The 20,000-nt window shown below is 40.4% G+C and overlaps 3 protein-coding genes across 3 annotated transcripts in view; 1 reads left to right on the forward strand and 2 right to left on the reverse strand.

Moving 5' to 3' along the window:
- LOC138026100 (perlucin-like protein) overlaps positions 1-1,126 on the forward strand; it is a 1,532-nt gene extending 406 nt beyond the window's left edge. The window contains exon 2 of the mRNA XM_068873298.1: positions 461-1,126. Within this exon, the coding sequence (XP_068729399.1) occupies positions 461-897 (437 nt within the window). The 3' untranslated portion in view covers positions 898-1,126. The remainder of the gene's footprint in view (positions 1-460) is intronic.
- A 7,176-nt stretch (positions 1,127-8,302) lies between these two features.
- On the reverse strand, positions 8,303-11,585 carry LOC138025533 (perlucin-like protein). The gene is made up of 2 exons (XM_068872730.1): positions 11,423-11,585; positions 8,303-8,739 (listed from the first exon to the last, which is right to left on the reverse strand). Exons 1-2 carry the CDS (start codon positions 11,583-11,585, stop codon positions 8,303-8,305), a joined length of 600 nt encoding a protein of 199 aa, XP_068728831.1.
- A 1,325-nt stretch (positions 11,586-12,910) lies between these two features.
- LOC138025953 (perlucin-like protein) lies at positions 12,911-14,308 on the reverse strand. The gene is made up of 2 exons (XM_068873095.1): positions 13,988-14,308; positions 12,911-13,714 (listed from the first exon to the last, which is right to left on the reverse strand). The coding sequence occupies exons 1-2, from the start codon at positions 14,205-14,207 to the stop codon at positions 13,296-13,298; spliced, it is 639 nt and encodes a 212-aa protein (XP_068729196.1). The 5' UTR covers positions 14,208-14,308; the 3' UTR covers positions 12,911-13,295.
- Between the last annotated feature and the right edge of the window lie 5,692 nt (positions 14,309-20,000).

The following is a 20,000-nucleotide window of genomic DNA, read 5'->3' on the forward strand; positions in this document are numbered from 1 at the left end:
GCTTGGTTTTCAAGAAACCCCTCGAGAATCAAACTGTAGAGTTTTAAACATTGAATTTTGACCCTAATAACACGCAATACTCGCCGCTGTAAACGGTAAGTTTGGCTTTTTTAGCTCATGAGGCGAAGCCGAATGGGCTATTGACCGGTGTGAGGGCGAAGGGATTATTTTGTCTGAATTTGTTAATAAGATTAATTTTAAATACAAGGTTGAGAAATTTACATGATTCAATTTATTTTATTCGCCCTCTTTGATTGATCACTCAGTTCTCGTGCATGTCAGTATGTGATTAGCTCCCGATTATATCCTGTTTTGGCTTGTATGTCAGATTATAAGTTGTATTTGTTTTCTTTTTCTTTTTATATGTATCTTGGTTTTCAAGTGTAATGTATAAACTTCTGTTATGTATTCAATAAAAATAAATTAATTAAGTGTCAGTGAGTCTTTTTTTCCTTAACAGGACCCGCTTGTCCCACCGGTTGGGTTTCACATGGAAAGTCGTGCTACATCGTTATCGATATTCCAACCCTGGAGTGGAGCGCAGCGCGACGAAATTGCCAGAAGCTGGGAGGAGATCTCGCTAAAATCACTACAAATGCAGAAAATCAATTCATTTTTAACCTTGTTTCCAACCAGACGACAACCACTCTCTGGGGAGCTTGGCTGGGTCTTCATCGGAAGGCAGATAATAAGTTCTACTGGGTAGATGACACTCCATTGACAGGTTATACCCAATGGGGAAGAGGTGAACCGAACGATCCAACAACGGAGAGGTGTGGAAACATGTTTGGTCCCACAGAGACAAGGAAAGGAATGTGGAACGACATATCCTGCAACCTGGATAAAAAGTTCTTAGCCATGGCACCAGTGATTCTCTGCCAGAAAACTGCTAACTAATGCTTTAAGTTTGGCGTTTCCAGTGGAAACAAACCATAGACTTGTACTCCCGATCTACAACGTCGATTTGGTAGCTGTCATAGATATATAATCCTAGAAATAGTTATGTGTAAGGCTCGTGAAAAGACGAGAGTTAGTTTGTAATGAAGTAAAGTACCTCACTCAGGGACTAAAATATTTACGATCCAAGAACGGGACCTTTTAATAAAAATATTAATTTTGTTTGAAAGGTTACACCTCATGGGCAAGCGGTGAACCGAACACCCCATCAACTGAGCAATGTGGTAATTTGTATGGTTTATCAACCCGACTGAAGGCAGCAAAGTGGAACGATTCTGTATGCAACTTGGCTAAGAAATACATAACCTATTCTCCTGTCCAGTAATTCTCTGCCAGAAAGCTTTTAAATAGTATTCTCGTTTCAGCGTTATTTCCAATTTGGCTTGTACATGTAACTGCATGTAGATATGGCACCGTTTATACAGGCTTTTATAGTTAGGTAACCTCTCAAGATAGTCATGTACGAGCTAACCAAAAAAACAAAACAAAAAATGAAAAAGAAAAGATGAAATGGAGTTCTCTCAGTTTTGTAAAAAAGTGTAGTTCCTCACCCAGGGACTAAAACGCAGAATTCGTGTCAGATCGAAGATCGGGACCTATTTTGCAATAAAACTCCCTGTTTGCCCAAGCCAGCCAAGGATGAAGCGAGCGATACGTTGAGGCAGAAATTACACGTTCAAATATTGAAATTACGCAGTTGAATTATTGACCATTTCATCGCGCTGCGCAACAAGATATATTCACTTTTTTTCTAGTTCGCAATTGGCTACAAAAGAAAACCTAGTGTACAAGGGATGGTTGCCATCAATTTTGCCCGGCATTGATTTCATCAGCCGTAACTTATGCGCCAGCTCTCCAATGCATGTCATATGGAAGAAAATTTATTGTTGATCCGATGAACAATAAATTGTCTAAAGTAAATGACTTTTACTTAGGACACGTGTTGTGATATAGCACAACTAAGTTCCCTGCAAAAATAAAATCCACCGCTCCCAGCTAACGATTGCAACAAAACCAAATGCGCCAAATGTCTATCGTAGTTTGTATACGTAATCACATGATTTTCGGGAGCAATTAAGAAAAACTGATTCGAGTAAACTTTTTCAAAGACAAACTTTCCATGAGCCCGTAGGGCGAATGCAATTTGTAGTCTTCGGAAAAATTTACGAGTGCTTATTCAATCTTCCAAATTGCACGAGAAAATTCATATGATCACTTATTAATAATAGCAGGTGGGCTTCTAATTATAGACGCGAAAAACTATCAATAAAGCCTGAAGCACACCTGAGCTATCAGCTTAGCAAAGTTTTATTAGTGACTGTTAGAGTAAGCAAGTTCCCCCAGTCTGCGGTGGCGTTTTCAGCGCTTTGGGTCACGCATGCCATCGGCGCCGAATAGTCAACATGTTGAAAAATTTTTGGCACGAGTGAACATTTTGTCCAAGTGTGCGCGCGTGAAAAGCTATCTTACACCAGGACGCATGCGTAATAGAAGTAAAGGCAACATTTCTTCTCTATCTGATGATCTGGACTCTGGGTTAGTATATTGTTCTTTCCCCACCGTATCGACCATGTTTGAGAACGGTAAGCGTTTAAGCACAATAAGCGTGAGTCTTGGTGTAAGATGAAAAGGTGGCTCAGTTGGTTGAGCACCGGGCTGCCATGCGGGAGATCGTGAGTTCGACTCCGGCTGGACCAACGCTCAGGGTCTTAAAATAACTGAGGAGAAAGTGCTGCCTTTGTAATCACATCTGCAAAAGGTTAGACTTTCAAGTCTTCTCGGAGAAGGACTGTAAACCGTAGGTCACGTCTCGTAGCCCTTGTTAGAAATCAAATCGTATGAGACGTTAAAGAACCCACTCACTCACTATTCGAAAAGAGTAGGGGACGTTGTCCCCGGTGTTGTGGTCTGTCCTTATCCGGACGGGGGCATCTTTCACTTTCTAAATTAATTGTAAACTGCGTAACAAGAAGTATGGCCAGAGTCCCCCACAAAGCATTGTAAATTACTCCTGAAACGCCCCGAGGAAAGAGACTAATAACTTCACTTCACTTCACAACTTTTCGCGCACTTGGAAGAAATGTTCACTCGTGCGACCACTCGTGCCGAAAATTATTCAACATGTTGAATATTCGGCGCCGATGGCACGCGTGACGAACAGCGCTGAAAACGCCACCGCACACTGGGGGAACTTGCTTATGGCAACAGTCACGAATGAAAGTTCTCTAAGCTGATAGCTCTAGCGTGCGACGGGATTAAGCAGAAGCAATGCTCACGTTTCACTTAATCTGCCGCAAAAAATGCGCTATCCTGGGCTAATATTTGATTGAATATCTGTGGCTTTCTTTGATCATTGACCAATTAGAATGCCTGTATTATTTGTTACGTCTTTTACACTAAAGTACCTCTTTCTTTGTACTGAGTTGCCTGAAAACTGCATTTCTCTTAGCCAGTCAATGAATGGAAAAATGTTTTCATGTATAATATTAGTCGATAACACAAAAACAAGGAAAAAACAGAAGGTAAGGATGAAAGAAAGGGAAAAAGGGGAAAGAAATATTTATAGAGACAAGAACCTCAAAAATTTAATAAACGCTTAATATTTCGGATATGTTATCTGAAAACCATCACCATTATTGCATGCCATTTATCAACCTACCACAAAAAAGAGACTGAATCTCACTTTTAAAACATAAGAGTTGCATCAGACCGTATTCATAAATGGCGACCGAGAAATTATTCTTTTGTCCTTGTGCTAATTATCCTCACTAGCCTCACTTTGGAGCAAAGATTCTTCTGAATTTTTTTTGCGCTAACGAGGTTAGTGAAGACGATTAGCATAAAGACAAAAGAATAATTACGTAGACGCCATATATGAATACGGTCTATACAGACTAATGTTAAAATGCCTGCGTTTTAAGAACGGAAAGATTACTTCCAACTACAATTTGGAGGGATTCACCTCTTTCCCAACACTGAAGTCCGGTAACGACGACGGGGACAGAAAGCTTCGAAACCAATACGCTATTTAAAAATTACGAACCGAGGATTTTGTCCTTCCAAAATCTTGAATTCAGGATTTTGGCTTTCCATAATCTTGAATTCAGGATTTTGGAATTTAACTCTTAACTCTAATGTCATAACTCTATGAAAATAACTCTATTGCTAGTCTACCTCGCTCCGGGCTTGGAAGGTGAAGCAATAATTTTCTCTTTCTTTAAACATTTCCGCTTTTAAAGATCTCCCGTTTTAAAGATCCTGATTTTAGGGATTACCAGTTCCCCGTTCACTCAAATCTCCCGGGGTCAAGATTCTTTGTGTATTGTATTTGCACTATCATGTAGCATTCACATTAAATGATATGGACTGAATACCTGGAACAAAAAAGTTTTATTCCCAAAGGGTTTCAATTGGGTACAACATTGAGTTAGGGTGCGTTTTTTCTTTGGGAAAATCCAAAAACAGATTTGTGATCTCGGATCAATGGATTCTTCAGCGTCAAAAAAACGCAAAATCCGAAAAAGGAATATTTTCTATGACAACGCAAACAAAGAAACTTAGGAGCTGTTTAAAGTGCACCTAACCCCCCAAATTTTAGTTGGAGTAAATGATTTACCATATTTTTTATAGTACATCGGTGAAAAAATTATTAGATTTGCTCAAATCTAGTATCTTTTATGGCCCCTCAAAGTTTGAAAAATCGCACCTAAATGGCAGCCATCTTGGTTCAAGTCCGAGTAACGGGAGGATTGGGGCTAGTAGTTGCTATGACGTAGAAAGGAGAACGAGTGTGTTGACATAGTTCACATAGTTCGCATATGGTCCACTGTTGTAGTCCAGAAAATGCCAAAGAGATGTATTGCTGCTGGTTGCAGCAACGTGAGAAATTTAAAAGAAGGTATTTCTCTTCATAAGTTGCCATTCTACAACGACGAGCGTACAGAAGCCAAGAAAAGAAGGAAGAAATGGGTCGATTTTGTTCGACTGAAGCGAGCGAAATGGCAACCATCGCAATCTTCAGTGCTATGTTCCGAACATTTAAAGCGTGAAGATTTTGTTCGTTCAGCTGATGTGGGCGATGAACAAAATCTCGACATTTCCAAGAGATGGCTTAGGATGGACGACTTTGGAGTGTGTGTTTTTCATTCAGTGCTGTCAAAAAAAGAAGAATTCCAAAAGCTAACAGAAGAATGCTGTGAAAATAGTAAACAACACCGGGAAGCACTCTCATGCGGTTCTCCTTTCTACGTCACAGCTCGACTCGCCCCGGGTCGCGGGCTTGAACCAAATGTTTCTCAACTTCTACTAGACGTAGAAAATCGAGAATTCACCCAAATCGAAAAATTCTTTCACCAATTAACTTTACACAGTATGGAGATTTATTCAAGCTACAATTATATTTTGGGGTTAGGTGCACTTTAAATGATACCGGGGCGACTTTCGTACCGGCGCGCAGCAAAAAATCTCATGTTGGGGCGACTCACACCGGCGCGAGTTCACCCTGGTTGCTGCACCGGAGTGAAAATTTCGTTCCGGCGCGAAATCTCGCAACGGTATCATGTAAACGACTAACGACCACTCGTTCCGGTGTGAAATCGACCTACTTGTGGGCTGGAACGAGTAGCGCATGCGTGCTTTTCCTCAGTAAATCCATATATTTGCAATTTGGTTTCACGCGTGTATTTTATCAACATGTGGTGTCCCTTCATGTAAACACGATACGAACTCACCGCATAACGCGGTACGAAATCAAAAAGTCACTCCGATGTGAAACTCGCGCCGGTGCGAGTTTTCTCATGTAAACAGCCCCTTAAAGTTGCTTGCAATTTCAAAATCAAAACAAAAAATTAGCGGTTAACTTATTTGTTTTGGAGAAATTCTTCAATGACAATATCACCAGAAAAAAAAGCCTTAGTGATCGATAAAAACAAATGACGAAAAACGTGTGTGCTAAGGTACAAATCGATTACAGAGGGTACTTTTGCAGTTTAGTAATTATTGTTGTCAAGAAATTTTTAATGTAATTTCTGGTGTGAAATTTGCAGGAAACCTAACCGTTTCGACCTTCGATCGTACGGTAAAAGTGGCGTGAGAAGAACATTTGGGCGAAACTGTCATGTACAGTAGCTGTTGTGTATCATTTTTGCATCGAAAACCGCTTGTCAAAAATACCGGCTTTTTTCAAATCCTTTCCCGAAAAAAGATGAAGTGGCGAATCTCACAAATCCGGATTTAGATTTGATCCGGAGTATCCTCCTCGAGTGTGGAATACTTTGGATTCACGATCCGCTTTTGGATTTCGCTCAAAAAACGCAAAATCCGTTTTTGGATTCAAGAATCCGTTTTCGGATTTTCCCAAAAAAACGCACCCTTAGCCGGCCGATTTGTACTGGGTTCACACTACGCCGAAGCATGATTAGTCTGATCGCGAATGAAATATGTTTCGTTATGAAAAGTGTTCACATCAGACAGTGCATCGCGTGAATCATGGTTCAAACATGATTATTCTAAGCATGATTGAAACAACCTCGCGAGGTAGTTTCAATCATGATCAGACCAAACACGTACAAAATGGCGGATGGATGCGGAAGGGAGGCGAGTGCCCAAAAGAACCAAAATTGGGGCTATTATGAGGCCAAATGTCTAGATGAAATGTGGGCGATGAAGAAATACAACGGCAATTATCAGCGATGGGTAGAAAGCATAATATTTGGGAGAACATTGCCGCAAAACTTAATGACGACGGTTACAAGCGTAAAGCATCGCAATGCAAAACCAAAATTCACAACTTGAAACCATGAAACAGCATTAATTATACAACCATGGCATGAAACGTGTTTGAAACCGTCATCTGATGTGAACAATGCAATAACAAACATGTTTAGGCGAAACATGTTTACTCTAATCATTTTTCGGCTTTGATGTGAACACAGCTTAACTCTATTGTTTCTTTTCCCGCAAAACTATTGTAGGTTTAAAAATAAACAGTTTTTTGACGCTGATGGGGATTAGGCCAATTATTTAGGTAAATCTTAACTCTTGGATGATGGACTCTTGGTCATTAGGGCAACAAAAGAACCATCTACAGTCAACTCCCGCCTTGCGGACACCTCGCTATTACGGACATCCCGCTATTACGGACAGCAGCTAAATCCCCGGCGAAAGTTACAGACGTTTGACTGAAATAAACTCCCGCTATGACGGACTCTCGGCGCTATTACGGACTTACGGACACTTGATTCGGTCCCAACGTCACAGTTTCATTGTTTTCTCTCTCGTTATAGCGGACACCGAGCAGCTTCTTGGAATATTTGCACACATATCAAGTCTATTTTTTCTGCTTTTTTGATTCATAGAGGGGAGTTTAAGGTTGCTAATGAATTAAGTCTCCTTGGCGACAAAGTGGGGGAAGTTGCAATTCAAAGGAGAAGTACACAGAGCCTATTGGAACGATCTTTTAAGGTAATGTGATAGCGTATGCTTTCAATAGCTGATGTTCAGGTTTTTCCTTGAAAATAATTTTTTTTTAGAAATGTAGATTACTGTACTTCAGTACAGTAGGAAACCAAAATGATGCATGCGTGGACATTGCTGCAACATACGATGATTGTTTTTTACGTACTTAGTACAGTACTGTACACAAAGGGTACGTAACTCCTGTTCTGTTAAGTTCTGTTCTGTTTGTAAATAAAGTTCTGACGCTCTTAGCGTGCGACAACGGGTCTGAAAAAAGTGCTGGAGTTAATGAAAATGAACACACATGTGACCCCCTTATTTAAAATGGGTTTAAAATAAAAATTTTCTCGCACCCCGCTATTACGGACTCTCGCTATTACGGACACCAAATCGTGGTCCAGAGGGTGTCCGCTATAACGGGAGTTGACTGTAAAAACGCCCTACCTTTTGTCTTAAACGCTCATATCTAAAAAAGAACTCAGTTACTTGCAATTTTTCTTTCTGAAAACTGAGTAATTAGCAGGCTCAGATAAAATTCTGCAACCGATTCAGAGCCACCTTCACAATTGAAGAATTTCTTCCCTCTATGAAAATAACCCCTTATTACAGCGTGCTTCTGACTATCTCGGTTGTCCAAGGCCTTTCGAACAGATATTTTTATCAAAAGGTCCCGTTCTTGGATCGTAAATATTTTAGTCCCGGAGTGAGGTACTTTACTTCATTACAAACTAAAAGTGAGAAAATTGCACTCCAGATTTATTATTTTAATGAGCCTTACACATAACTATTTCTAGGATTAGATATCTATGACAGCTACCAAATCGACGTTGCAGATCGGGAGTACATAAGTCTATGGTTTGTTTCCACTGGAAGCGCCAAACTTAGAACATTAGTTAGCAGCTTTCTGGCAGAGAATCACTGGTGCATCGACTACGACCTTTTTATCCAGTTGGCAGGGTAAGTCGTTCCACTTTCCTTTTCTTCCGTTTGTGGGACCAAACATGTTTCCACACCTCTCCGTTGTTGGATTGTTCGGTTCACCCCTTCCCCATGGGGTATAACCCGTCAATGGAGTGTCATCTGCCCAGTAGAACTTATTATCTGCCTTCCGATGAAGACCCAGCCAAGCTCCCCAGGAAGTGGTTGTCGCCTGGTTGGAAACAAGGTTAAAAATGAATTGATTTTCTGCATTTGTAGTGATTTTAGCGAGATCTCCTCCCAGCTTCTGACAATTTCGTCGCGCTGCGCTCCACTCCAGGGTTGGAATATCGATAACGATGTAGCACGACTTTCCATGTAAAACCCAACCGGTGGGACAAGCGGATTCTGTAAAAGAAAAGAGAACAAGTTTCCTCCCCAAATTACATGTAACAAGACGCCAATTAGGCGTTCACGTGGGATGCAGCAAGCAATAGGCAGAGGAGGGGGACATTGGGATTTTCGGTTTTGCGGTTTTGGCAATTTTTTAGATCGGTTTTTCGGTTTTTATGCCAAAAGACTTCGGTTTTTCGGTTTTGGTGTTCATTGCGGTTTGCGGGTTTTTCGTTTTTTAGGATCTGGTTTTCGGTTTTCATAAAAAATACGAGCGGTTTTTCGGTTTTGTTATCCGATGTGCTTTTTGGGTTTTTCTATTTTGTCCTATTTGGTTTCCGGTTTTTCTTAGATTTGAGCGGCAATTGATCTCGAATAGAATGTTATTTATTTATTTAATCTTTATTTAACCACGGTGCAATTCATCAGCAATATAAAAAAAATATGTACAATTAAAAATTTATAAATTGAACTATGTAAACTACATTAACTATCTTACTCAATATCATACAATAAAAGCTGCTTTCCATGAATGCCGTGTTTAGAATAATGGCTTACATAACCTCTTTAATCAGTCGTTTGAATTGATTGAGGGACTCTGCTTTCCTTAGCTCTAATGGCAAACTGTTCCACAAAACTGCGCCACTAAATAGCTAAAGCTGTTTTTTGTAGTAGTTTGTGCGCGGTTGCGGAACATTTACCTTATTCACAGAATCTCTCAAACAATAACCAGAATCGCGATCGACAATTTTCGAGCAGAGATACTCAGGTGCTAGTCCTTGTAGGGACTTAAATACCATTGTTGCTCTTTCAATTGGCATTTGAGAGACTAGGGATTTCCATCCTAAGAGTTCAAATAAATTGTTGACATGAGCGTCATATTTAGCAGGGTCGTAACGAGGCATATGGGATCATTGATCAAATGTCTGAAAAGGGATCAAGGATCACAGCTCTGGGATCTGGAATCACAACGCATGGGATCGGGATCAGCAGTATTTTTCTTGGAATGAGGGATCAGAGATGAAATTTTTGAGGGTTCAGGGATCAAAATTCTCATCATTTTTGGGATCGGGGATCAAAATTTTGGGTAAAAATATCGGATCAGTTACGAAAATATATATCTCGTTACGACCCTGTAGATAGAGTAGGTCAAGACACGGGCTGCTCTGTTTTGCAGTTTTTGCAGTTTGTCCTGCAAAGTCCACAGTTTCCCCAAACAATATTGCAGTAGTTGAAATGAGGTTGTACTAGGGCCTGATAAATAGAATGTAAGGTCCCATAGGGTACAAGATGCCTGTTTTCACTCACGTGATCAGTAACCTTGTTTTTCCTCCGAAACAAAAGAAAACGTTTGAGTGATAATAGAGCTCAATTCCCGGAGACGTCACATGAAAACACTCTATAGCCGCGAAACGCCAAAGTTATTGAGAGGAATGCGTGACAAACTAAATGTAACGGTAGGGGATCACGCGTGTCGAATGACGCCCGAGTTGGTGCGGAGTGGATAAAGATGAAGGACCCCATGAAGATCTGAACGAGCATGAAATGAGTGAGAAGCTAGCGACTCTGATAAAGGCCAGCATGAATTTGATAAATGTAGTGACGAAGTCAGTGCAGATGACAACAATTCCCAGGCCAGCAAGATGAATTAGGGACACCGACGAATTGCCTCTTTGGTGCAACGTCGCGATATGGAAGGGCGGTGCCCGGGGGGGGGGGGGGAATCCCATATAAAAGGGGAGGGATGCTCATCGTCTCGCTTAGGGGTGTAAATTTCGGATTTTGGTCTCACTTAGGGTGTTTTGGGCAAAACGCAATCATATGTAGCCGTGAAAATATCCTTAGGGTTGCGCGCGAAGAAATAAATATAAAAGTGTATATTTACACTTTTATATTTCTTCAGGCAGGTGAAAGTATTAGATGATAATGTTTTTGCCATCATTAAAAGTCGCTGTATTTTTTATTTTTCTGTGTTATGGATAATAAAGTAAAGTAAAGTGGTGCATTTATATAGCGCCCTTATCACAACGTCTCAAAGGCGCTTTACAATGATCAATTTACCCCCATGGTCCCTTTTAGGGGTAAGAAAACGCCTGGGCCACGCCCACATTGGTCTCCTTTAAGGGTTTAATGTAAAAGAGTATCCCTCGCCTTTTTATATGGGAGCCCCCCCTCCCCCCCCGGAGGCGGTGAGGTTCAATATTCGACTCTTGTTTTAAGTAAGTATCTGTTTATTACCACACTTAAGCTTTGAGCAAGTTCCTGCTGCCATGTAAACAAGGAACAAACAGTACCGGTTAGCTTCCTCAATGCAATCGCATGTTTTAGACCAAGATTAAACATTCCATTCGAATCTCCAAACTGTCAGGTCATAACTGAGTATTGCAAAGTCTTTCAAGAATTTTGTCCGCGGCTGTAGATGTTATTGATAGTACGGGTGTTGTATCAGTTCAAACCTCTTCTTTTATTTTTGTACTTTAGACTAGTTGTAAGTCAGTGTACAAATTGCACTCGAAATCATGCGATTTCCTATACAAATTGGAGAGATGTGAAAGAGTGTGATGGGGAGCAGTCAGTACGATAACAACTCAACCGTCAACTGAAAACACTCAAATTTCAGCGTTATACTATGAGTATGTCTGCCATGTGTAACCATACCTTTGAGGTTTAATTTGGAAAGAGAGTGAGATGACCTTACCATTGTTTGTCTTGGAAGCGATGTAATCCACTGTGGCTTTGATATGAGACAAAGTCTCGCTGTCGATTGGTGATATACCACAATGGTTGTTTATCACAAGGCCTTGTCCTACGGGCAAATTGATTGGTATTTGATTGCTGCGAGAAAACGAGATGGCAATCATGATAATGATCGTGGCGTAGCTCGTAGAAAGAAACATTTTCAGTTATTTGCACTGAGACAATGAATGACAACAGTTCTAGCTTGTCAATGAGTATTTATAGCTGATTCGGAGTGAAAACTTAACACTTGCACGTCATCTGACGTAAAGGAGCTATAGGATTACCATCTGTGGACGTCAAATCCAAAGTGCACAGTTAATCTATTGTGCTTAAGCCTTGTTTACGTTGGCCAGATATCACCCGCGCTAAAAACACGCGTAAAAGAACACGCAAAGGCCATTGCAACATTGGATGAAAATTCTTTGTCGACCAAACACCATATGCTCCACAGTCATGAAATACTACGATTCTCAGTTGAGTATGACACTAGGGAAGTTCGGTGACAATGTTCGGTGTTAAAGTTACCATGTTGTCAAGGGCAACCTCCTTCGTTTCCAAGAGTAACTTTTAGGGCTTTGACGTCACGAGCGATGAGCCCGCCAAAATCTACAAATTGCAACGGTTAAATTGAAACTGGCGACCGTTACCAGTTAAATGACGTCAAACCCCGAAAAGTTACCATTGGAAACGAAGCAAGTTACCCTTGACAACAACAAGCCGAAAACTTTGTCACCAAACTTCCCTTGTCATACTCAACTGAGAATCGTAGTAGATTTGGAGAATGTGGAATTTGTTGACAGGTCACCGATGTGGCGACAAAGACTAATTCTTGAAGCGTGGCACTCCGTGCGAGATGAGAACTCTATTAACGAACACATAGCGCTGCCTAGCGTATACAAAAACATCAACAACTTCTAGCGTCATTAATAATACTCTCGGGACCTTAAGGAATTCTTTCGAGATATTAATATTACTATACAGGACGCCGTTAAACATTTTCATTTTTTATCCTTTGGTGAAGAAGGCAACTGTTGTAGCCGAAACGTCGGAGACGATAAGAATTTTTAGCCAGTGTAAACTTTTTAATTCCTCTTTTACCAAATTTTTAAAGGCTCCTTAGCTGAGAGCTTCCTCATGGTATTATGTATGCATGCGCCATGTGTTTGTCTGTGTATGGTCCCATGCGCGGACTCGATCGCATTGAGAATACATTGTTTTTTCTATGGCAGAGATCAGATCATCAACTAGATTTCATGGAATAATATGAAGAGAGATTTTTAGTAAATGAACTTAACGGGATTTTGTCATCAAAATTCTCACCTCAAGCAATATATTACTATTGAGGTTCAAAGAGAGCATTTTACTTTGTGTTAAATCTGTGCGCATCAAAGGCAAAATATAATCATTCTTTCACAGTGACGAGCCAACAATATTGTATTTTGGGATACTATATTTAAACCTTCACAGGAAACATACAAAACGTCAACGTTTAATAAACTGAATAGGGAAGGTGTAATTTCTGTTTCAACTTATCGCTCGCTTCAGCCTTGGGTGGCTTGGGAAAACAATGAGTTTTATGAAATGATCCCGATCTTCGATCTGACAGGAATTCCGCTTTTTAGTCCCTGGGTGAGGAACTAGACTTTTTTACAAAACTGAGAGAACTCCATTTCATCTTTTCTTTTTTAATTTTTTTTAATTAGTTTTTCGTTTAGCTCGTACATGTCTATCTTGAGAGGTTACTTAACTATAAACGGTACCAAATCTACATACAGTTAAATGTATACAAGCCGAAGGTTCATCCCAATTGGAAATGTACTTAAACGAGAACACTACTTCTCGCAGAGAATTACTGGAGCTCGGGTTATGTATTTCTCATCCACGTTGCAAAGTATGTCGTTCCACTTTTCCTTTGGTGACGAATACATATGTCCACACCTCTCAGTTGATGGATTGTTCGGTTCACCGCTTGCCCATGAAATATAACCCGTCAATGGAGAGTCGTCAGCCCAGTAGAACTTATCATTTGCCTTCCGATGAAGACCCAGCCAAGCTCCCCACGAAGTGGTTGTCGTCTGGTTGGAAATAAGGTTTAAAATGAATTGATTTTCTGCATTTGTAGTGATTTTAGCGAGATCTCCTCCCAGCTTCTGACAATTTCGTCGCGCTGCGCTCCACTCCAGGGTTGGAATATCGATAACGATGTAGCACGACTTTCCATGTGAAACCCAGCCAATGGGACAAGCGGGTCCTGTTTGAAAAAAAAAAAGTGTACAAATAGCACTGAATATTTTTTAATAGTTTGCGCAATTCTGCTAAACCTCCAGAGGCGAGTATAACGCATTTTTAGGGTCAAAATTCAATGTTTAAAACTCTACAGTTTGATTTTCGAGGGGTTTCTTGAAAACCAAGCCGATTAAGACCCCTACCAAATCTCAGAAACGTTAAACTTTGAACGTCGTGTTTTGGCTGAATTCACTCAGTTTAAAGAAATTTGAAAAAATTAATGACTCGCCAGACATACCTTTGCCGGTTTTTGCAGCGATATCGTCAACTGTAGATTTGATCAGAGCCAGAGTTTCTCGATCGCTTTGTGCGAGACCGCAGTTGTTGTTCACTACGAAATTCTGCTTTGCTTGGGTATCAGTGGACTTAGTGAGTGTTTGCCGCGAGTTTAGCGGCTGACTGTTGGAAAAACCAATCAGGAGGCAAAGAATCATCGCGTAACTCTTACGGGAAAACATTGTCCGTAATTTTCACGATACTCTTGTTTGGTTGATAGCGAAATCAGAAAGACTGACTCACTTTGAAGGCCACGTTAAATTAAGACATACAGATGACCGAATTACACGTGATTCTCTCATTAATGCCATCGAACAAGAACTTTCACTTGTTTCGCTTACTGTGCAATCACTCGCAAGTGGAAGGTCAGGCTTTGTTGTTTTTTCGGAAAAAGCTGCAGGCGCTAGGGATCATTTCGTGTTTTTTAAGCGTTTTCACTATAACATTTGTCGCCATTTAGGGTGACAAAAAAGAAAAATGAGAAAAACCGTGACTTTCAACAAGCTGCGTTCGAGTGTTTGCTTTCAACAAGTAAAGATTTCAACTCAAAGACGCTTTGCTTGATTGCAATCAAATTTTCACAGTAGCTAGACAAACCTATTTTCAACAAACCCGTTTTGGGGAATTTTACAATTCGAAATAATTTTTTCATAAGAGCCTTTAAGGCGCGGTTGCTCAAAGATTTTAGTTAGCGCTTTCGATAGTTCTCTGTAACTTTTGAATGCGATCGAATCAAGGAAAGCCTCGACAAGACTTTTTTAAGTTTCTGGGTAACATACTTAATGAAAGAAATAAATTCAATTGAAAGAAATGAATTGCCGAAATATGAAATTCCCATTGAATTTGAATTTGTATCTTGGCGTTTCCACCTCAAGAAAAACAAAGCATCCTCTTCAATAATAAATGAAATATTCCAATGGCCATATTTAATGCAAGGGTTTGGATATCTACGCCATAATCGGAAAGCGCTACATACGTTTCACTCAATGAAGACAGCCCTGAAGGTATGTTTTACCAGTTAGTTAAAAACTGTATCCAATTCAAAAGGAATTACAAACTAACTTTTCGGGGGATCATTCGGTGCCATTAGTAATATGCTAGTTTTCACAGGTTGTGCGACCGATAAAAACCCCCACAAAACACCAAATACCTTTCATGAAACCGATTACAACGACAACATGAAAGCTGTAACAAGTATTAATGGCTTAAATTGAAATTAACACTTAACCTTTTGCGAAATCAGGCGATCGACAGAAGAAATTCTTTCGTGGACCTCCGATTTCGGGAAACAAACGAAGAGATCTCAAAAAGTAACTATGACCAAGGCATGCGGATAGTAGTATGACCATGACATGTAGATGACCTAGAATGAACATGTGGCCACTAAACTATAACGTTATATTTTCTAGACCAAACAGACCTAACAGAAACTAGCCAATGGTAACAAACGTTACAATTTGTGGATACGAGGAAAAACAAACGGTCCCCATTTTATAACGTGATCTGCCCTGCAGGGGGCATCCCACGTAAAAATTATGGATGGTTGCCACAAGGCTCCCATATTATCTGGGTTAATAACATACAGCGTATTGACTGGCTGAAAGGAAAGGAAAGGAAAGGAAAGGAAAAGAAAGGAAAGCAACGCTGAAGCATCAATTGGAGACACTGTAAATTGAAATTAATCATTAACACAAATCAAGTCAAATGTTGGTTTTTGAGGAGTGGGGAAACCGGAGTACCCGGAGAAAACCTCTCGGTGCAGAGTAGAGAACCAACAAACTGAATCCACATTTGACGCCAAGTCTGAAAACACTCAAATTTCAGCTTTATACTATGAGTATGTCTGCCATGTGTAACCATACCTTTGAGGTTTAATTTGGAAAGAGAGTGAGATGACCTTACCATTGTTTGTCTTGGAAGCGATGTAATCCACTGTGGCTTTGATATGAGACAAAGTCTCGCTGTCGATTGGTGATATACCACAATGGTTGTTTACCACAAGTCCTTGTCCTACGGGCAAATTGATTGGTGTTTGATTGCTGCGAGAAAACGAGATGGCAATCATGATAATGATCGCGGCGTAGCTCGTAGAAAGAAACATTTTCAGTTATTTGCACTGAGACAATGAATGACAACAGTTCTAGCTTGTCAATGAGTATTTATAGCTGATTCGAAGTGAAAAGTTAACACTTCCCACACGTCATCTGACGTAAAGGAGCTATAGGATTACCAACTGTAGACGTCAACTCCACGGTGCACAGTTAAAAAGGAAAAAAACTGCTTCAAGTGTTCAATACTTCCTTTGTTCAAAGTCCACTGTAACATCACGTGCTCACCATGAATGAGGTTGATATCATCTGACATAAACGAGCCTAGGGCGTTTTCCATTTACAAAAATATTCCGGAAATTCCGGTGGAAATTTCCATCGGGTGAAAAACGTGTTCCATTTAACTCAGGTCCGTTTGCCGCCCAGTGATTGCGATTTTACGCGCCAAAATTTTAAAATGTGGCCGTGAATAGCCTGGAAGTGGCAAGACCTTTCAAAAGTTGTAAATGGAACACACATTTCCATCGGAAAGTTTCCAACGGGAAAACAGGACTACCTTTTCAGAAGTTCCGTTTATTCCGGAAAATTTCCAGTGGAACGAACCAAAAACGTGTGTGCCATTTACATCCCAACCGGAATTTCCGGAAGTTCTTGGTAAATGGAAAACGCCCTAGGATCACCAAGTGTAGACGTCACACTCCAAAGTGCAAAAAAACTGCTTCCCGTGTTCAATGCTTCCTTTGTTCTTTACGGCAAGTTCCCTTCACCTTAAGATCACGTGCTCACCATGAACATGCCACGCACTGCTACTTTACGGCTGGTTTTCACTAGCGACGGTGTCGGAGTCGTAATCAGAAGCGCAGAGCGATACGATCTAGTGAAAATCAAACTGTCGGAGTCGAGAGCACAACACCGACTCCGCTTATGATTCCGTCGCTTATGTTCCTGTGAAAAGTGCATTGTCGGAGTCGGAAGCAGAAGCTGAAGAAGAAACCAATCACAATGCTCGATTCCAAAAACTTAGGGTCGATTATTAAAACATAAATTAGACAATGTTTAACAAAACCGCGTTCTAAGCCATTTTCAATATTGCCAACAATCATATCTAAATATTGTTTGCTGCTGATGGTAACAAGAAGGTTTGCATTCCAGACTAGACAGCAATTTATCTACTTAAAATATACCGCTTATAAAAAGATTTGGAGGCCCACTGATTGTCTTAAGCCGCGGCCTAAGTTAGACTTCGTTTAAATAACTGGCCCTTAGTTTTCACTGGATCATAAGCGACGGAGTCATAAGCGGAGTCGGGAGAAAATGGGAACGTTCTGATTCTTCTGACTCCGATTCCGTCGAGCTTATGACTCCGCTTACGACTCCGATCTTTGATTTTCACTAAGTCATAAGCGCTCTTACGACTCCAACTACGACTCCGACTCCGTCGCTACTGAAAACCAGCCTTAACAGTTCTGCAGAGTTCGGCCCAGATTTATCCCACGTGACCCCTCCTCCCCATCCTTATTCGTATTCCTTCGCTACCTTTTTCTTTTTAAGTAGATATTAATACTGCATTTGAATCAATGGCCATTTATTTCCTGTTAGCTTTATCTATCCCTAACATCAAGACTTCCCTGATGTCCACTACAACATCCGGAGAAGTTAAAACAAAAGTCTGCCTTAACTCGTTGTACGTTAATGTATGTATGTTGTAAGATAATGTATGCTGTAAGATAATGTATGTGGTATGCTACACCACTATGGGCATGCTACACCACTATGGGCATAGTTGTCAACACTCGCATAATGACGACTGTTTTTAATTCTTGATCCTTTTTGCACTGTCTCTCACCATTCACTCCAATGGATGTTACTTATTTTCAAGACACGACATCATCATCTTAAAAGTTCAAAAGTTCGATCATCTAAGATTCTCGCTTTAATAGACTTAATACCAATCAACAAATTTGCTTGGATCACAATAAGGCTAATGGATTAATTGGATTAGAATTACACAGGAGAAAGGAACACATACCGTGCATTTTACCTAAGGTAAAATGCACGGTATGTGTTCCTATCTCCTACATATAGTCTATACCTTTCATTTGCCTCGAAATTTCTAACTTTCATGTATTCTAAACCCTGTCTGGGGTTTTAGAGGCAAGGATACACACTCAAGTGAAGGAAAGTTGGGCCCTAGGGATCCCCACGCTGCTAAGTCACCTCATTAATCTGCTGCGTTGCCAGCGTGGTAGCCTTGATGGTGTAGTGGCTCATCATGCCCGGCTAGTAATCAGGGAAACGTGGGTTCGAATCCCGCTCAGGGCAGAAACCAATTTTTCGCAAGGGTGTGTCGTAAGGTAAAATATGTGTTCCTTTTTCCTATATATAGTCTATACCTTTCCTTTGCCTCGAAATTTCTAACTTTCATGAATTACACACATCAAAGGCTCCTTAAAAATACTCGGTGTGTCACGACATGTCAAAAATTTGGTAAAAGAGGAATTAAAAAGTTTACACTGGCTAAAAATTCTTATCGTCTCGGACGTTTCGGCTACAACAGTTGCCTTCTTCAGCAAAGGATAAAAAATGCAAATGTTTAACGGCGTCCTGTATAGTAATATTAAATATCTCGAAAGAATTCCTTAAGGTCCCGAGAGTATTATTAATGACGCTAGAAGTTGTTGATGTTTTTTGTATACGCTAGGCAGTGCTATGTGTTCGTTTATAGAGTTCTCATCTCGCACGGAGTACCACGCTTCAAGAATTAGTCTTTGTCGCCACATCGGTGACCTGTCAACAATTTCCATGCGCGGACTCGGTCGCGGAGTTTTGCGCATTGAGAATACATTGTTTTTTCTATGGCAGAGATCAGATCATCAACTAGATTTCATGGAATAATATGAAGAGAGATTTTTAGTAAATGAACTTAACGAGATTTTGTTATCAAAATTCTCACCTCAAGCAATATATTACTATTGAGGAAAGGTTACGTTTATACAAACGTTAGCCGTGTAGCACTTATATTTTAAACAGAGTTAACTGAATAGAGGGTAATGTGAAGTGCTAGAATTTTATCCCATATGAACCATGTGAGCGTTAGCCCCAAGGACAGAGAAAAACTCTGACCGGGGTGGGAATTGAACCCACGACCTTCGGGTTAGATCTCCGCTGCTCTACCGACTGAGCTACAAGGTCAGACGGGAGCAGGCCGTGGGAATTGAAGATGTTAAAGTCACGGCAATGAACATGTACAAGTACAAAGAAAGGTTACGTTTATACAAACGTTAGCCGTGTAGCACTTATATTTTAAACAGAGTTAACTGAATAGAAGGTAATGTGAAGTACTTCACATTCTAGCACTTCACATTACCCTCTATTCAGTTAACTCTGTTTAAAATATAAGTGCTACACGGCTAACGTTTGTATAAACGTAACCTTTCCTTGTACTTGTACATGTTCATTGCCGTGACTTTAACATCTTCAATTCCCACGGCCTGCTCCCGTCTGACCTTGTAGCTCAGTCGGTAGAGCAGCGGAGATCTAACCCGAAGGTCGTGGGTTAAATTCCCACCCCGGTCAGAGTTTTTCTCTGTCCTTGTGTGGGCCCATTTCCATCAGTAGGGCTAACGCTCACATGGTTCATATGGGATAAAATTCTAGCACTTCACATTACCCTCTATTCAGTTAACTCTATTACTATTGAGGTTTAAAGAGAGCATTTTACTTTGTGTTAAATCTGTGCGCATCAAAGGCAAAATATAATCATTCTTTCACAGTGAAGAGCCAACAATACTGTATTTTGGGATACTATATTTAAACCTTCACCGGAAACATACAAAAAGTTAACGTTTAATAAACTGAATAGATTATTTGGGATGGAATGAATAAATGATTGACTGCCATCGGACTGCCTCAGATACCTCATTGCAT

Source organism: Montipora capricornis, chromosome 12, assembly GCF_036669925.1.
Source record: "Montipora capricornis isolate CH-2021 chromosome 12, ASM3666992v2, whole genome shotgun sequence".
Taxonomy (NCBI): domain Eukaryota; kingdom Metazoa; phylum Cnidaria; class Anthozoa; order Scleractinia; family Acroporidae; genus Montipora; species Montipora capricornis.

Excerpts from the sequence above, each read along its gene's own strand:
- LOC138025533 (XM_068872730.1), bottom strand. The coding sequence starts at position 11,585 with ATGATTGCCATCTCGTTTTCTCGCAGCAATCAAATACCAATCAATTTG. Across the intron at positions 8,740-11,422 it reads CGCTTCCAAGACAAACAATG|AATCCGCTTGTCCCACCGGT; the intron begins GTAAGGTCATCT and ends TTTCTTTTACAG.
- LOC138025953 (XM_068873095.1), bottom strand. The coding sequence starts at position 14,207 with ATGTTTTCCCGTAAGAGTTACGCGATGATTCTTTGCCTCCTGATTGGT. Across the intron at positions 13,715-13,987 it reads CGCTGCAAAAACCGGCAAAG|GACCCGCTTGTCCCATTGGC; the intron begins GTATGTCTGGCG and ends TTTTTCAAACAG.